General features: G+C 41.4%; 1 protein-coding gene across 4 annotated transcripts in view; it reads left to right on the plus strand.

Annotated features, from left to right (window-relative positions):
• The first annotated feature begins 15,682 nt into the window (after window positions 1-15,682).
• Window positions 15,683-19,319, plus strand: part of SYDE2 (synapse defective Rho GTPase homolog 2) — a 45,259-nt gene continuing 41,622 nt past the window's right edge. Inside the window, exon 1 of one of the 4 annotated variants that reach the window (XR_006335753.1) lies at window positions 15,683-17,427. Coding sequence is in view for 3 of the 4 variants with exons in the window: in XM_043877341.1 (XP_043733276.1) it covers window positions 15,945-17,427 (1,483 nt within the window). In the remaining variant the exon portion in view is untranslated. The remainder of the gene's footprint in view (window positions 17,428-19,319) is intronic. The other 3 variants (XM_043877341.1, XM_043877342.1, XM_043877340.1) reach the window with 3 other exon arrangements.

Raw genomic sequence — 19,319 nt, forward strand, 5'->3', positions numbered from 1 at the left:
TTGATAAACAAAGGGTTAAGCCTATGGCTAGAATGCAGAGAAAAACAGCCAGGTGTCTGGGAAAGTAGAGTATAGAGGAAAAGCTTAGGCTTTGGAATCAGATGTAATTTTTTTTTTTAAGATGGATTCTAATAGTCACTTACCAGTTCTGTGACTTGGACAAGTAACTTTCCCTCCCTGAGCTTTAGGCTTCTCGTCTGTTCAGTGTGGGTAGTGAGTTCTATTTCTCAGAGTCATGAGGGAAATAAATGAGATCATTTATAATTAAGTCCTTGGCCAGAGTAGGATCTCCATAAATGGTAGTTCTCCTCCATTAAGTTCTGTCAGTACATTAGGAGCGAAGCAAGGGATTGATCTAGAATTCCTACCAGTGTATAGAAACTCAGGTGAGGTTCCAGTGTGTGTACAAAGGTGGTAACAAAGTAGATAGGCAAATAGAAGAAGGGTGAGAAGACTTGCAAGTTGCAGATTATGGAGGGAAGTGGGTCAGCAGCTATCCCAGGGAATGAAATATGCGATAGTATCAAGTGTAATAGCAGGGTCTGAGGAAGGGCAAAATCAGGACAGCCCTTAGGAACTAGGTAGAAATTCGAAGTACAGAGATTAGAAAAATTGAATATGAGGACCCTTGGGCTAGGTTTAGTGATTTTCTTTGATCAGTGGAATGTGGGCAGAAATAACATGTCATCTCCAAGCCTAGACAGTAACAGACATACCAGGGGTAGCTACAGGGATGTTTTGTCTTTTGTGAAATCTGGGAAGTTTTCAGTCATTACATCCCCAAATATTTTTTTTCAGTTTCACAGTCTCCTCTCCTTCTGGGGCTCTGATGATGTGAATGTTAGATCTTTTCCTATTAACCCATGGGTCTCTGAGTCTGTTCATTTTTCTAAAAATCTTTCTTCTCTGTTGTTCAGATGGGAAATTTTTTATTGAAATATCTTTAAGTTCATTGATTCTTTCTTTGTCATCTCTATTCTTTTGAGCCTGTCCAGTGAAGTTTTAAATTTTGAACACTGTATTTTTCAGTTCTAAAATTTCCACTTGTTTCTTCTTTATATGTTCTACTTTTTCATTGAAACTTTCTATTTTTCTATTTAAGAATGTTTCCAATCGTTTGTTGAAGAAGTTACATAATAGCTGTTTTAAAGTCTTTGTCAGATAATATCAACATCTGGGTTGTGTTGGTATTATCTATTAATTGTCCTTTCCTATGTAAGATAAGGTTTTCTTGGTTATATGCACCCTGAGTAATTTTGGCTTATAGCCTGGACATATTACATTTTATATTCTGAAACTCTGGGTCTTTTTAAAATCTTATAGAGAATTTTTTTTTAAACAGACAGTCAATCTGGCTAGGTTAAGGCTGCAAGTTTCAACCCATTTTCTGTAGGTTCCGCTTCCAATATAAGGTCAGTTTGTCAAAACTTTGCAGCACTGCTTAGTTCTGTCGCACACGTAGGCCACCTGGTAGTTAGTTTGGGACATGGATGGTGATGTATTCTGTTAATTCAGTTCTCAAAGTCTTTGATATGCTGATTAGGACCAGATCCACACAGGTGTAGCTCATGGTGAACCCAGGAGTTCATAAATAATCTACCTCCGTCAGTTAAGCCTGCTACAAGAAAAATAACTAGACTGGGTGACTTAAACAATAAACATTTATTTTTCATAGTTTCTTTATTGCAATTCCAGAGGGTGGGAAGTCCAAGATTAAGGTACCAATAGATTTAGTGTTAGAGGAGGGCCCACTGCTGGTTCATAGGTGGCTGTCTTCTTATATGTTGGAAGGGAGGAGGGAGCTCTCTGAAGTCTGTTTTTTAAAAGCGCTAATCCTATTCTTGAAAGCAATGCCCTCATGGCCTAATCACCTCCCAGAGGCCCCATTCCTAATACCATCATTAGGGCAGTAGATTTCAACACATGAATTTTGGGGAATCACAGACATCCACTCTATGGCACAGTCTCTCAGATCTTTCTCAGTTCCTTGGTGCTCTACTTTTTTGGTCTGTGAGCCACCAAGCTGAAGCATTAGTTATAGCTCTCTGCTGCTACTTCTATGACTGTGCCTGATATCTAGGGCAAGCAGCAGAAGGAGGAGAGAGAGAAAAAGGCAATAGGGGTTTGTCCCACCTTCTTGGGGTCACAACTCCACCACTCAGAGAGAAATGTTTCCCTTCCTTAGAGCGTTGACTTCTTTAGCTGCCATTGTTGTATCCTCCCCATCACCACCACGGCGGACTGCTTGATTTCTGGAGCACAAGAGAATAGAGAGGAGAGAAAACCTCAGGGGTTTCTGCACTTTTCTGAGCATTAGGCGTTGCTTTCCACCTCCATGAGAGAGACTAGAGGGCTTCTCCTAGAGCTCTCCCTTTTTGGGTCCCAGCGCCCACTTCTAGGTGTGAGGTTGCATTGCATTCAGGTCAAGGGATTCTGGAATTAAAAAAAAAAAAAGATAAACTCACCACCAATTTGGTGTTCTTTGAACTCTGGTCTTCCCCAGTCCACCTGCTACCATTTACTCTCCAGAGTTTTCAAACAGGTGCTGAATGCTTTCTGTCCTTGTTTTATAATTAAGATATACAGAGTGTACATTTTACCTGAAACCCTAGTTTGCTATTTTGCTTCACAGATATTTTTTTGTACTTGCCATGATTGTCTTCTAGGGGGATCCATCTGGACCTGTGGGTGTACATTCAGTTTTTGTTAATAAATTCTACCTGAGAAAGACTTCTCTTTTTCTCCCTATGTGTAATATGTGGAGCAAATATACTGTGATTCATATATTAAATATGCATTTATTTAACTCGCTCCTAGGGTAAACAGAGACATAAAACTTCTCATACCTCCAGGCAGTCTTAACTTATGCGTTGAACTTCGGTTCAGAGCTTTGTTCTCTTTTTATTTGCACAATCTTTGGGTATGTAATTATGAGGTTGTGACTGGTGTACATAGTTAAAAAAAAAAAAAGTTTTCAGATTAGAGAGCTTCTGCATTTTAAGAAAAGCTTTTTTTTCCCAATATAGTTTCACAGAGATCCTGGTAAAAATTATATTCTCTACTGGGAGACTTGAAATTCTTGTTGTGAAGTAAGTTTTTACCTTTTCTTTCCTCAGACATATTAGATCAAATATCAATACACTATTCCATGTTGCTGTTTATAATAAAACATCACACTCCAAGATAATTATTCTGTATTACCAGAATAGTATTTCAATAGTACTATTGATGTTGTTGAAATATTGAGAAACATGATTTCCCAACAGCAACTATCCTCCATGAGAAGTTAAAATTCCACTTTAGCAGTTGTGTATGTGTGTGTATGCGCTTCCCCCGTGGTTCAGCAGTAAAGAATCTGCCTGCAATGCAGGAGCCACAGGAGATTCAGGTTCGTTCCTCGGGTCAGGAAGATCCCCCGGGGGAAGGCGTGGCAACCCACTCCAGTGTTCCTACCTGAAGAATCCCATGGACAGAGGAGCTCGGCAGACTATAATCTATGGAGTCACAAAGAATTGGACACGACTGAAGTGACTTAGCACACATGTGTGTGTATGGGGCGGGGGTGGTTTCATGGGGTTAGAGTTTTTTTCACTTTATCTTTTCTATGTTTTCCAAGTTATCTATCATTTTAAAGAAGGGATCAATTTTTATCAAATTAAAATATGCTTTTTAAAAATAAAGAGATTTGTGTTAGAAGTTTAGAAAACTGGGCTTGGACACTCCTCAGGCCTAAATAACTATCATTAAATGTCTTCCCTCTGGTGTCAGCTGTTTGGTCTGAATGTGGTTATGACAGTTTCTGTTCTATCTACTCCCGAAGACTTTTGGTGAGAATCAGACTAAAAGGTGAAGTAAAAACACTAGTCATGAAATTCTTCATTCCTTGAGCTGGAAAAGCAGTTGCTCCTTTTCAACAGGCAAGCATGGCCCTCTGGTTCTATCCCTGGACTATACACTCATTGGCAGGACCTAACAGATGCTAGTGGGCATTGAGCTTGGACTCTGTTGTAGATGTTTGAGATCAAGTTCATATCTTTGCATGAAACTCACCTGTAGTGTTTTTCAGCATAGTTACCAAGTTTTCATAGGGTGCTGGTGCCTCTGTCGACCATTACACTGATGACTTTGTAGGCTCTAATCTTCTCTTAATGAAGAAGTCACTTATATGTATTAGTTGAATGTGTAGAGTTGAGGGCTGTATTGAAAAACTAGGATACCATGTGTGAAAGCCTTTCTGAGAATGATTGCCCAATGAAACACGCTTTCAAGCTGATTATTTGCATCTCTAGGAGCATCTAGGAAAACTGTCATCATGTTTCATCTTGAATTAGTCAATAGAGATGGTGACTTTGTTTGGTGATAAAACAGATGGCCCTATTCTTCATCTTGAATTCATTATTAGTGTGCAAAAGAACTTCATTAACTCTTGGATGAGATGTTTAGTAACAATGCTAAGTGTTTTGTGAACAGGCACATGACATGAGACTAGTGTCCAGATTTCAAAAAATGGGTAGTATGCAACATTGGGTCCTACGGGCTCAAAGAGTAATAACACATGATCCTAGCCATCAAGCAAAGTATAATGCAAGAAAGAATCTATTTGGCAGTTACTATCTTATTGTAATTAATAACTGAAGGCAGAATTTTTCAGAGCAAAGAAATTGTCATAACTTTCTGGTGTGTTCATCAGTATTATTATCAGAAATATGCATATATTTAAATCTTTCACCACTTGAGTTTACTTATCTAAAACATGTTGATTTAAAAGCTCTCTTATTTAAAAGAACACTCTTGTCTCAGCCTGTTCAGGCTGCTGTAACAAAATACAACAGACTGGCTCAAACAATAGAAATGTTCTTACAGTTCTGGAGGCTGGAAGTCCAACATCAGGGTGCTCGCATGGCTGGTTTCTGGTGAGGGTTTCTCTCCTTGGATTGCAGAAGGAGCTCATGCTATATATTGAATGTCCGTGTGCCCCCAACTCATATTTTGGATCTTAGCCCAGTGTGTTTAGATGGTATTTGGAACTGAGGTCTTTGGAAGGTGATTAGGTCATGAATGTAGAACCAAGATGAATGTGTTTAATGTCCTTGTAAAGAGAGATTCCAAAGAGCTCCCTTGCCCATTTTGCGCGAGAACACAGAGAAAAGCTGGCTCTATGTGAACCAGGAAGGGAGTTCTCACCAGATACTGACTCTGTTGCTGCCTTGATCTTGGACGTCTCTACCTAAAGTTCAGTGAGAAATCAATGTTTGATGTTGATAAGCCACCCGGTCTTTGGTATTTTTGTTATAGCAGCCCAAATGGATGTAAGACAAGCTCACAAGGACTTTTCTTTGTATTGTCTCTTCTTACAAGGACAGTAATTCCTATTAAACTAGGGCCCCACTCTCCTGACCTAATTACTTCCCAAAGATGCCATCTCCAGATATTATCACCCCAGGGCTTCAACATATGAAATGTGGGAAGACACAAATATTCAGCCCATAGCACCACTTGAAATGTGTTTCCTTAAATCTACCACTTCTATATTGACTAGACATTTCTGGCCTTGCCTATGTTATATTCCCCTTTCTTGTATGTGTTAAAACTGATGCATGTACCACAATTTAAAATAGCACCTGAAATAAACTGAGTTTTTGCTAAACTAAAACCATGGGGGCATTAATAAGTTATAAGTGCTTTCACAAAAATGAGATTGAGAAGAAAATAACAGGTTTTATATAGTAAAGAAGAGCCTAGCATTCTTTCTGGATTACCTGAAATAGTTAATAAATTAGTGCTTATCCAAAGTTCCCTCTTTACATATAATTGAATAATCAGAAGATGATTTTAATGGAGAAAAGTTATCAGGCAGTTTTTGACTTGTTTTTCCCCTCAACTGGTTCCCTGCTATTCCAAAAATAAATAATTCCTTATTCTGGGCTTTAGAGAAAATCCTCCAGTATAAGAACACAAAAGGCCAAAAATGTGTTTACTTTCTTACCTCTCTCCGTGTAATTATGGCTTTTTTCAGCAGTTTCTTGCTCATAAGTGTAAGTGCTGTTCTTTGGTTTTGTTTACATGAAAGAACCATGAGTTTCCAAGTAAGAAGTGAAAGAAGGTTATTTCTAAATGCTGAAAATGTTTTTGTTTTCTTGGTAGTGAGAGTTTGAGGGGATCAGAAAAGTCTGTTTAATTTTATACATCTAGATTTGAATTCAGTCGGTTACTGATAGAGAAAAGTAAACTAAGTAAGAAGCCATTGGTACTTATTTGTTGAATATGTAGAAGCTCTATTGAAAACCTAGGATTTAGCATGTGAAAGCGTTTCTGACAGCTTTTGCCCAGTGAAATATAGTTCAAGCTCTTATTTGCATCTCCAATATTCCCTTAAAGGTTTCTTTAAACCATTTTCTTTCATTGAGATTTTCTATGAATATTAACTGGGAGTATAAAGACAAAGGGACAGGAAAACAGAACTTCTTTTAAAAAATAAGATGCAATTTGTTTACCAAAGAATTTACCATTTTAAAGTGTACAATTCAGTGATTTCTAGTATATTTACAAGGTTGTGTAACCATCACCACAATCTAACTCTAGAATATTCTCATCATCATAAAAAGATATCCCATGCACTTTGGCAATCAATCCTCTTTCCTCTTTTCCCCCAGTTGCTGGCAATTACTAATCTATTTTTTGTCTCTGTGGATTTGCTTATTTTAGATAGTTCACATAAATGAAATAATAAAATATGTGACTACTTGTGTCTGACTTGGGCTTTCCTTGTGGCTCAGCTGATAAAGAATGTGCCTGCAGTGTGGAAGACCTGGGTTCGATCCCTGGGTTGGGAAGATCCTCTGGAGAAGGGAAAGGCTACCCACTCCAGTATTCTGGCCTGGAGAATTCCTTGGACCATATAGTCTATGGGGTCACAAAGAGTCGGACATGACTAAGCGACTTTCACTTTCTTTCACTTAGCATAATGGGTTTTGTTTTTGTTTGTCTGTTTGTTTTCTGGCTGTACCATGCAGCTTGTAGGATCTTAGTTTCCTAAAAACAGATTGAATTCCCTGGACCCTCTCTAGTGAAAGCCTGAGTCCCAACCACTGGACTGCCAGGGAACTCCCACACATAATGTTTTTTAAGGTTCAGCTATACCCTGTTAAACAGTAGCAAACTTATTTTACCACAGAGGAAATGGAAACATATATTAACTTGTTCTTGGGCATGAAAATCACATATTCATTCAACAAGTATGTATGGAGCACAATTCTACCTGGTGACATTATGGCATTTAGGCGTGTTGCTGGTGTCACATAAACAGACAGACATCTAATGTAATATTAAATAGTAATAAGTACAAGGAAGAGATATAAATTAAATAAGCAGGGTTACAACATACAGCCTTTATGTACTCCTTTTCCTATTTGGAACCAGTCTGTTGTTCCATTTCCAGTTCTAACTGTTGCTTCCTGACCCACATACAGGTTTCTCAAGAGACAGGTCAGGTGGTCTGGTATTCCCATCTCTTTCAGAATTTTCCACAGTTTATTGTGATCCACACAGTTAAAGGTGGCATAGTCAATAAAGCAGAAATAGATGTTTTTCTGGAACTCTCTTGCTTTTTCGATGATCCAGCTGATGTTGGCAATTTGATCTCTGGTTCCTCTGCCTTTTCTAAAACCAGCTTGAATATCTGGAAGTTCACGGTTCATGTATTGCTGAAGCCTGGCTTGGAGCTTTTGAACTGTGGTGTTGGAGAAGACTCTTGAGAGTCCCTTGGACTGCAAGAAGATCCAACCAGTCCATCCTAAAGGAGATCAGTCCTGGGTGTTCATTGGAAGGACTGATGTTGAAGCTGAAACTTCAATACTTTGGCCACCTCATCCGAACAGTTGACTCATTGGAAAAGACCCTGACGCTGGGAAGGATTGGGGGCAGGAGGAGAAGGGGACGACAGAGGATGAGATGGCTGGATGGCATCACCGTCTCAATGGACATGAGTTTGAGTAAACTCCGGGACTTGGTGATGGACAGGGAGGTCTGGCATGCTGTGATTCATGGGGTCGCAAAGAGTCGGACATGACTGAGCAACTGAACTGAACTGAACTGAACAAAGAAGAGAAATAAAGCAAATGAATGGATAGGAAGTGTCAGGGGTGTTATTTTAGGCAAAGTGGTCAAGGAAGGGCTCTCCAAGGAGGTAAGAGCTGAGGTGAGACCTCAGTGGAAGGAGGGACTAAGTCACACTGAAATCATTTCAGAGGGAACAACAGATGCAAAGGCAAAAGTGTGCTTGGGGTGCTGGAGGTGCAAGGAAGTCAGTGTGAGTGGAGGGCAAGAAGAGGAGTGAGGTGGAGGAAGTCAGACAGCTAGCCTCAGGCATGTGCAGGGCAGCTCATCTAATATAAGGGTTAGGAGCGGTGGAGTATCAGGCAATGCCAACTGGTAGATTTGGTAGTGGAAAATTAGGTGGTTCTCTCCTGGATATCTCCATTATCTCAGCTGTAACAAAAAGAAAGGTAATAATTGAGAGTTAGGAGGTGGGTGGTGACGTCAAAATTAATTTAACAAGAAGAGAATGAAAGGACTGGGCTATTTCGTAGCTTTTTGGCAGCATCCAGGAACCACTTGAAGTTTATGTGTTTTTTTCCAGGGACCTTAAGCCATTCAAGTGTCAGCACAAAGTATGTGGGGAAGTTAGTTTTAACCAGAGTTGAGGTTTTGCCAAATGAGTAGGACAATGAGAAAGAGGGACAAAAGAGTTGAGGATGTATACAAGGGACTGATTATACAAAGACTGGGAAAGCATGAAAGGGAGGGACAGACTGGAGGGACAATGGGATCGAAGTATTGTTGCAGGTAGTGCTGGGGGGAGTGAGGTGGAAAACAGTAACTGGTATCTACAGAGTTTGCAGTTAATGTTTATGACAAAGTCTAATATATGATTGTGGGACTGGGTGGCTGAGACGGGTGGAGGGCAAGATTACTACAGAAATTCAAAACAACAACAGGGCAGGGTATTAGGTGGGTCCTTTTGTGAATACTGAAACCACCAAGAATGATGACAAGAAAAATAGTGCAGAGAAAGAAATTGTGAGGTAGGGCTTCCCTGGTGGCTCAGTGGTAAAGAATCCACCGGCCAACGCAGGAGACAGGGGTTCAATCCCTGATCTGGGAAGATCCCACATGCTGCAGAGCAACTAAGCCTGTGAGCCACAACTATTGAGATGTGCTCTAGAGTCTGGGAGCCGCAACTGCTGAAGCCCGTGTACCCTAAAGCCCATGCTACAAGAGAAGTCATTACAATCAGAAACCTGTGCACCTCAACTAGACAGTAAACCCCAAGTGCTGCAACTAGAGAAAAGCCTGTGCAGCAAAGACTCAGCATAGCCAAAATAAATAAATAAAATTATATAGAAACAAAGAAATAGTAGATGTGAGCATGAACGAACAGGAAGCTGATAGGTAACTGCAAAAGCACAGACAACGGGTGATATTTCAAAAGAGCTGTGGAATATTAGAAGAATGGGGAAATATTGATCTAGAATGGCAAAAAAGAGCAAAAGTTCACCATGATCAGTGGTTTTGGGGTATCTGAGTGATCAAGTTAAGCTCTGAAGTAGTTCTATCTGATTTCAGATCATTTCCAATATACCACCTCAGGGTTTGGAATTATAGTTTTTGAACCTAAATATCAACATTCTCTTGCTATCCCTGGAGTGTAAACTATTTGGCTGGTCTCAAAGTTGTATTGTTTTAAGCAGTTGCCAGGATCTATTTGAAAATTTGGATTCCAATTAAAGTTTTAGAAGTTCATACATGTGCAATTGGCTAGTATGGTGAAAAAACTGGATCCTCTGATCTATAGTTTCCCATAGTTTGGATTTTGTGATTGCATTCCCATGGTGTTATGAATATCTACATATTCCTCAGTTCTCTGTAATTCCTGGAAACTGGTAATCAGATCTTGAGGTTGATCAGACTCAATTGCATTTTTTATAAGACTACATTACAGGTGGTGTTGTGTACTTGATCAGAGGCCATGTAATGTCAGGTTGTTTCTTTCTCCCTTTGAGATGTTAGTACTCACTGGGGACCTTTGTCTAGTCAATTAGTTGTTGTTCAGCCGCTCAGGGTGTCCGACTTTTTGCGACCCCCATGGACTGCAGCATGCCAGGCTTCCCTGTCCTTCACTATTTCCCGGAGCTTGCTCAAACTCATGTGCATTGAGTCAGCGATACCATCCAACCATCTCATCCTCTGTCATCCCCTTCTCCTCCCACCCTCAATCTTTCCCAGCATCAGGGTCTTTTCAAATGATTCAACTCTTCGCTTCAGGTGGCCAAAGTATTGGAGTTTCAATGAATATTCAGGACTGATTTCCTTTAGGATAGACTGGTTTGATCTCCTTGTAGTCCAAGGGACTCTCAAGAGTCTTCTCCAGAACCACAGTTCAAAGGCATCAATTCTTCAGTGCTCTGTCTTGTTTATTGTCCAGCTCTCACATCCATACATGACTCCTGGAAAAACCATAGCTTTGACTATATGGACCTTTGTCAGCAAAGTAATGTCCCTGCTTTTTAATACACTAAGTTTGTCATAGCTTTTCTTCCAAGGAGCTTCCATCTTTTTTTCCATCTTTTAATTTCATGGCTGCAGTCACCAAGAAAATAAAGTCTTTCACTGTTTCCATTGTTTCCCCATCTATTTGCCATAAAGTGATGAGACTGGATGCCATGATCTTCGTTTTTTGAATGTTGAGTTTTAAGCCAGCTTTTTTACTCTCCTCTTTCACCTTCATCAAGAGGCTCTTTAGTTCCTCTTCGCTTTCTGCCATAAGGGTGGTGTCATCTGCATATCTGAGGTTATTGATATTTCTTCTGGCAATCTTGATTCCAGCTTGTGCTTCATCCAGCCCGGCATTTCACATGATGTACTCTGCATTGACAAACTCCTTTCCCAATTTGAAACCAGTCCATTGTTCCATGTCTCGTTCTAACTGTTGCTTCTTGATCTGCATACAGGTTTCACAGGTGGTCTGATTCTCCCATCTCTTTTAAGAATTTTCCATAGTTTGCTGTGATCCACACAATCAAATGCTTTAGCATAGTCAATGAAGCAGTAGTAGATGTTTTTCTGGAATTCTCTTGCATTTTCCATGATCCAACAAATGTTGGCAATTTAGTTCCTCTGCCTTTTCTAAATCCAGTTTAAACATCTGGAAGTTCTTGGTTCACATATTTTTGAAGACTAGCTTGCAGGATCTTGAACATTACCTTGCTAGTAGGTGAAATGAGTGCAATTGTGCAGTAGTTTGAACATTCTTTGAAATTGCCCTTTGGCATTGGAATAAAAATTGACCTTTTCCAGTCCTGCAGCCACTGCTGAGTTTTCCAAATTTGCTGGCATATTGAGTGCAGCACTTTAATAGCACCATCCTTTGGGATTTGAAATAGCTCAGCTGGAATTCCTTCACCTCCACTAGCTTGTTCGTAGTGATGCTTCCTAATGCCCACTTGACTTTGCATTCCAGGATGTCTGGCTCTAGGTGAGTTGATCACACCATTGTGGATTATCCAGGTCATTAAGACCTTTTTCTGTGTAGTTATTCCATATATTCTTGACACCTTTTCTTAATATCTTCTGCTTCTGTTAGGTCCATACTGTTTCTGTCCTTTATTGTGCCAATTTGCATGAAATGTTCCCTTGGTATCTCTAATTTTCTTGAAGAGATCTCTAGTCTTTCCCATTCTATTCCCATCCTATTCTATTTTTCCTCTATTTCTTTGCATTGATCACTGAGAAAGGCCTTCTTATCTCTCCTTGCTATTTTTTGGAACTCTGCATTCAGATGGGTATATCTTTTCTTTTCTCCTTTGCTTTTCACTTCTCTTCTTAGCTATTTGTAAGGCCTCCTCAGACAATCATTTTGCCTTTTTCCATTTCTTTTTCTTGGGGATGGTTTTGATCACTGCCTGCTGTACATGCTATGAACCTCCATCCATAGCTCCATTAGTAAGTAGCTCCATTATTCCTTTAAGGTAAAAATGTTGATATTGTATCAAATCTTGTTACTAGGTTGACAACTCTGCAAAAAAAAAAAAAAAAAAAAGAGCAAATGTCCTTCAACTATGGGTTACCCTGAGGCACAAATCAGCTAGGAAAGACAGGCTATACCAGTTCACTTTTTCAAGGGGCTTATCTGAGAGCTCTTGTGGTTTTAAGGATGCATATATTTTGCCTTTAAAGTATTTAATTGTAGTTTGTCCTACTTTTAAAATTAGACTACATTTACAGGATACAGTTTCACATTGTGGCTTAATACTTACAGTTAAATGGGAATATATTATAGGATTTGGTTTTAACACCCTTGAAGAGGACTGCATATAGAAGTATTTCAAGTGTTCAAACAAGCAGCTCTCCAATGTTCAGTTGAATTTCAGAAAAGCTCATAAAATATTAAAAACTTTTCTGAAAGGTGACTAATTTATGAAAACAATGTTTCAAGTCAGTTCAAGTAGAAAATGCCTACTCTCTTTCTCTGCACAAGGAAATATCCCAGGGTGCAGAGGTTTTGGAACCAGACAGATGGAGTCTGAATTCCCCTTCACTTATTATGGTGACCTTGAGCAAGTTACTCTTCATATCCCAAATATATAGCAAGAGAATCTGAAATAGTGAATATTCTAAAACATTATAAACTTCTAAATATTAGAAAATACATATGTACTTAGCAAAGGCCTCTTTTTAATTACTTTCTTTGGGGGTAGGGAATAAGGTAAGGAATATTGCCAATTGCCAGATATGGCTAGTTATGAAAACATTAACATAAAAATTGCTATATTGATGACATGCCATCTTTGATTCCCAGGGCAATGGTGATGTAGTCAGCTTTAGGCTGAAGTACTTTTTACTCAATTATTTATGGAACTGCATGGCAGACCAGAGGATCCCCATAAGGCAGTTTAGAGACAGAGAGGGATTTGGGCAAATAAGAAATTAAACTTGTCTTTGGGGACTTCCCTGGTGGTCCAGTGGCTAAGATTCCATACTCCTAACTCAGAGGGCCCAGGTTCAATCCCTGGTCAGGGAACTAGATCCCACATGCTGTAACTAAGAGTTTGCAGACCTCAACTAAAGATGCTGCATGCTGCAAGGAAGACTGCAGATCCCCTGTGCCACAACTAAGACGCGGCACAGCCAAATAAATAAACATTAAAAAAAAAAAAAAACCAACTTGCCTTTAGTTCCAAAAATGAAAGACAAAGCAGCAAAGAGACTGAAACACACCCTAAACTGCCTGTTAAATAACCATAAGATACCTAGATATTTCCCTTCTATTGCTGTTAAACTTAGCCTCTGCCTCAACCTGCCCTGCTCCCCCCACCTTTTCCTGGACTGAGTTGGTATGACCCCATCTCTAGTTTGCCTCCCTGCCTTGCTAGAGCCCTGTGATCCCATAGTTATTTTTTATCTTTTGTGAGAGAGCCGACACATAATTGCTAATTCACGGGGCATCAAAATAATTTCCAAGTCAGTGAGAAACAAGTACAAACACTAGAAAACATACCCCCACCTCCTTTTCATAAGAATATGTTTATTAGAAACACATGAAAATTGAGCTAACTGGGGGAATAGGGTAGAAATTGTTAAAACACAAAAAGATTTTACACAATATAGCTGATGTTCATAGCTTGTCACTATCAATTATATATAATGTAAGTTTTGTGGATGCTGTCTTTTTGGAATTACATTTTTATAAACTTCCTATTGAAGTGTTGATGTACATATAGAAAAGTGGGATTTGCATTTCTAAGTCACTAGTGTCACATAGCTGTGACTGCCTTCATTTCTGTTGTGACCCAAAATACTTGCTAAAAATTGTGAACTTATGCGATAGAACACTCTCAACTTTAAGTTTAGTTATGCCGTCCAGCATCAGACTTAGTTCTGAGTAATGCTTAGAACAATGCACAATATTTTATACTAGCCAATATGTTTTATAATTCTTGAACTCAACAAGTTGACAAGTTGAATTAAAATTGAAGTTCAACCAAGACCTTCCAAGTTATATTTTTCTATTCATTTCAATATAGATTTGAAACTTACACTATTCTTAACAACTGTGTTAACTACAAAGAATAAAAAGATTTTGCAACCAAGAGTTGGAATGCAAACAATTTTTGAGATAGAGATCAAATTGTGTTTATAGATCACTGGCAGCTTTACCATCAGTCATTTCCTGTGGGAATATTTCACTGGAACATAATTTTATGCCTTGATTATTCATTAAATAGCTTTGGTTCCATGAAATAAAAATAGGGTAGAACTATAAATGGTAATGTATGTGAATTACAGTATAACATTTCATTGTATTTTCCTAGATGAGAATTAAGATTATTTAATAAATTATGTTCTTACACATCACTGAAAGATTCTGAAACAACACCAATAGAGTATGGTCTAGTGGAGCGTTAGGCAATAGACTGGAAATTAATGTCAGTTGTTTCCTTCAAATTAAAGTTGACATTAGTTTTAAAATATTAATTCTTCATGTGCCGTGTATAAGATGTTATACTCTATGAAGAATACAAAAGTCAATTATAAGTAGTTTCTTCCCTCAAGGAATTTATGAATTTTCTTGTACGGGAGACAGTGTACACTTTGTATAAAACAAAAAATAATAAACATACTATGAGTGGGTATGAGCAAAGTACCATGGGAGAGTTTGGAGGAAGAGAGACTACGTCCATGCGGAAAATCAGAGATGACTTCATGAAGAAGACAGCTAAGTGGAGTCTTAAAGGCTGAAAATAGAGATGCAGGTAAAATTATTCCAGGATGCAGAGACTAGGTAGACTACATACTAAGGTAGTATAGATCACACCACACCTAGAGGCTAGAGCCTTTGACTTGTAGAAAGAAAAGGGAACTTACATAGAGATATATCGTTGAACACAGGGTAAGTTAGAGCTAAATTTTCATGAATTATGCAAGCATTCATTTATTCAAAAATATTTGAGTACTTACTTGGTGGAAGTTGGGCATTAATAGTATATTTATGAGGTACTCAAAGGCCCTGTCTAACATATAAACGCTAAAAAGTTTAATCCTTAAATCACATTGATTTCTATCAACCACTGACATGTCCACCGATCTGTGGCAACACAAGGTATTTTACAGCTCTTACACAGAACATGGATTTTAATGCTTTTGAGAGAAAGTTGGTATTTCCAAATAATATTGCTTCTAAATTTCATCCCAGTTGTTTCTCACCCCAGTTCTCATGAAAACAAGTGTTAGGTAGGGGATGGGGAGACTAGCGGCTCTTTTCAGCAAGTTTTGGTTTATGCCAGAATTAATTTTGTTTTAGTATGCCTTAACCGAAGACAAAGAAAAACAGCCTGTAAAGAGAGACACCAATGGTGATCTTTGGGACAAAAAGATTTTCCTCACTGAAAAGGAATCGCTGCAAATTTCCTTGAACTAGCCAGCCCCCTGTACAATTAAAATGATTCAGAATGTTTCTAGAACACACTGCACTGAGATACACCTGTATTCATACCTTGTCCGTCAAAACAATCTTTGTTTTCTCTCAAGCTAGGACTTGCATTAGACACGCCTCGTGCCATGGTGGCAATGGGGGGTGGGGGGTGGGGGTGAAGGTGACGGAGTGGCAGCCTGGAGGGCACTTTCCCTTTCTGTCTCCCCAACCAAAATTCTGCAGCTTCCCGCTCAGACTCACCTTCCCGCTTCCTATTTTTCCCGCCTCGACTCTCACTGCACCCCCCCTCCCAGTCCCCACGACGCGTACACTTTCCCACCCGTCGGTCTTTTAGCTCTCACCCACTTCCCTCCCCGCCCTCCGCCTCGCCTCGCCCGGCGCGGTGCGCCCACCTGGGGAACTCAGCGCCGCAGCAGCAGCCCGCGCGCCCCTTCGCAGCCCGGAGCTGCGGGGCATGCGCTCTGCAGCGGCGCCGCCCTCCCCCACCCTTGCCGCGGCAGAGTTATGCCAAGTATGTGAGGAGCCCGCGAGGGCCAGCGTCGGTCATGGGGAGCCGCCGCCGCCGCCGCCGCCTCCGCGAGCGCAGCTTTCTCGCGAGCGGGGCTCCGAGTTCTCCCCGCACCGGGGGCGAGCCTGGCTGCTGAGGCGGAGGGGGATGACGGACCCTCTGAGGAAAACGCTGTCCAGGCTCCGGGGGAGACGGGGTCCCCACGCCACCGGGGGTCTCGGTCTCCGGGCGGCCGCAGCAGCCACCGTGGCGGCCTCTTCGGCTGCCGAGGGAGACGCGAGTGGTGCCCGGGACGCCCCCTCAGGCGAGCGCGCCAGCGGAGCTCGGCCGAACCTGGAGCGGCCCCCGCCGTCGCCTCAGGCGTGGGGTCATGAGGCTGGGGTCCCGGGAGGGCGGCCGGAGAGGTCGGGGGCGCTCGGGCCTCCGCCGCACGGCTGGAAGGAGGCCACCCCTCCGGGCCGCGGGCTCACTCGTGCCTCTCTGTACGCCCCGCCGGGCTCCGAGGGCAGCGGAGAGGACGAGGAGGACGACGCCGACTACTACGAGAACCTGCCCGGAGGCTTCCAGCCTGCGTCCCAGCCTGAGGGGGCGGAGGCGGAGCTGTGGCCCCCGCCTCCCCTGGCCGTGGGCTCCTCCCCGGGGGCGGAGGGCGGCCGCCTGGAGACAGGCAGGCTGCAGACCCAGTTGCGAGAGGCCTATTATCTGCTGATCCAGGCCATGCACGACCTGCCCCCTGACTCCGGCGCGCGGCGGGGCGACCGGAGCTGGGCAGATCGCGGTTGCCCTGCGGGAGCCCGGGCTCCGGGCCAGTCGCCTTCCCCCTGCGGCGCGGCGGACAGCCGAGCCTGCCCCCGAGACTGGGAGCGCGGAGGCGGCGGCCGCCCTTGGCAGCAGGTGTCCCCGCCCCGGTCGCCTCCTGGGGAGTCGGGGGGAGGCCGCCCACGGACTCCTCGGATGCGGCTGTCCTGCAGCAGAAGTCTCGACAGCCTCCAGGTGGGTGCCAAAACGCCTCCCTTCCAGCGGTGGCCGAGCGACAGCTGGATCTGGTGCGGTACGCGCGGGGAAGCGGAGGAGCCCCCGCCACGTGGAGGCGGGATGGACGGCTGGAGCGGAGGCAGCGCCCGGGCCGCGTCCCCCGCGGGCCCCCGGCTTCCCAGCTCCCAGGACCCTGGCCGCTCCATGGGAAGCCGCGGCAAAGGGGACGGCCAGGAGGGGCTCCCCTTCCTCAGGCCGCCCGCGGTGACAGTCAAGAAGCTGCAGAAGTGGATGTACAAAGGACGTCTGCTGTCCTTGGGAATGAAGGGTCGCGCCCGTAGGACACCCCCCGATGGCACGGGTGCTCAGGCAACCTCTCCAAATCTGGGCGCTTTGAAAATGCGGGAAACTCAGGTCCTGTCGGTGCCTCCAGACCAAAGAATTACGCTGACAGGTAGGATGCCTTGCAATCAGCATGCTAACTCTTTGAGCCGTAAAAGTTTACCGAGCGGGCTTTGGTTTTAGAGCGAAGAAGAAGGTTATGGTTTTGCAGACAGGTACGTGCCCGTGCCAAAGTGAGTGTCATGTCAATGGCAGCCTAATACGATTCCCCGGTTACCTAGGATCATACATTCAGTTGTTTTTTGCTTTTCTTTCTTTCTTTCTTTCTGTTTTTTGACAGTAGCATGAGGAACTTGGGGTTTTTGTCTTTTCTTCTCTAAGAACCAGTGTACCTACTCCTAAGCGCAACAGTGAGTAAAGGTTAAGTTCACCACACACTTTTTAGTGGATTTAAGAGTTGGGCGGCGCTGCCTTGATTTTTATTCTTTGTAGCTCTAGGCGAACTGTAGACTTTTGTGGAGTTTGTGAATTTGAATTTGATCCAAGTTAGACTTTATGGGCTTCTTAAACTGTCATTTTAGTCATTACACCTCCTCACCCAAAGGAGCGTTCTCACCCCCACCCTAGGAGCGTTCGTGCACACAGACATACACACAACCAAAACCCAAAGCCAAAGTAAACCGGAAAAACTATCATAGTAAAAAAATTTTTTTAGTCGGGTAGGATTTCACTTGTTTCTTCTCTTCACCTTTCCCTCCCCTCCCTAACCCCCAAACCTAGCTCTAGATAATCTTATTATTGTGGAAAATGAAGGGCACTTGGATTTTAATCAAAAGAAAAGTATGTGTTATGTACTTTTAAAGAAAGTGTAGGCATTTAAAGTCATTTGTAAAAAGTATATTTGTCCTAATAATAGGATTTTGCTCCCTGTTTTGTATATGTGATTTTTAGGTTTCACTGAAGGTTTACATTATCAATTCCAGAAATCTCTGAAGTTGTAAATAACAAAAAATTCTATTGTGAAAGAAGTACCTTCAAACTGAGCCAAAAACAACATGATCTTTTGGATTACAGTCTTAAAGACTTCTAGTGAACATAATGACTTACATATTAGTAATAATTTAAAAAATATTAAATGCTGAAATGTAAAAGTATTCACAGTACTTGGCTGTTTCCTTGGTAAGAATTACAAATCCTACAGGGCTAGGTTTGTACACATTAACTTTTTTAACCAATAAACACAAAACTGGGGAGAAACAAAGTTCACAAAACTTTTTATTACACAATGAAGACAAGTCAAATGATTCACTTCAAGTGTATGCAAAACTAGAAAAGTTCTTTTGAATCTATGAAGTTCTAACCCACACCTGTCAAAATTTTCTCTCAAACTTTTTCCATTCCACCTAAATAAAAAGATAGTAGAATGCAGATTTTTGTGAAGAGAGATGTACTTTATGCTGTTCATTTTAAAATATGTATTTCCAGTAGTAAAGTATTTGTAATCATTTATTATATTTTATTGTTGTCCTCCACTGATTTTGGTACAGTTAACTCTTTGTAAGACAGTTAATTTTTAGCCATAACAAAAATCTGTATAAAACTTCAGTAAAATATGTATTACCCTTTTGTTGCAAAGGTTAAACATTGCCATCTGATGGCTTTTAATATTCTCAGCTAGTTGTGGAAAAATTCAAGTTTTTTAAAAGTAATAATAAATGCAGTAACTTTTAAGAATGAATTCATTGACTTTTTTTCATTGAGAAACTAAGTGAATGAAATTAATTTTAAAATAAATAACATTAGAATTACTATGTGATTCTCTGTATAAATTAGATATTTACTATGTGTAAATTAGATATTTCACAGGAAACCTAAACAAAAGTTTAGGTAACCTCTGGTTTAAAAAACTTACTCAGATGTTGTTTCCTTTCAAATCATTAGTTTATCTTTTAGGAAAGATTAAAAATACTTTATGCAATGTTTATATATCTAGTATAGATTTGA

The sequence above is a fragment of the Cervus elaphus genome, chromosome 20, assembly GCF_910594005.1.
Source record: "Cervus elaphus chromosome 20, mCerEla1.1, whole genome shotgun sequence".
Classification (NCBI taxonomy): domain Eukaryota; kingdom Metazoa; phylum Chordata; class Mammalia; order Artiodactyla; family Cervidae; genus Cervus; species Cervus elaphus.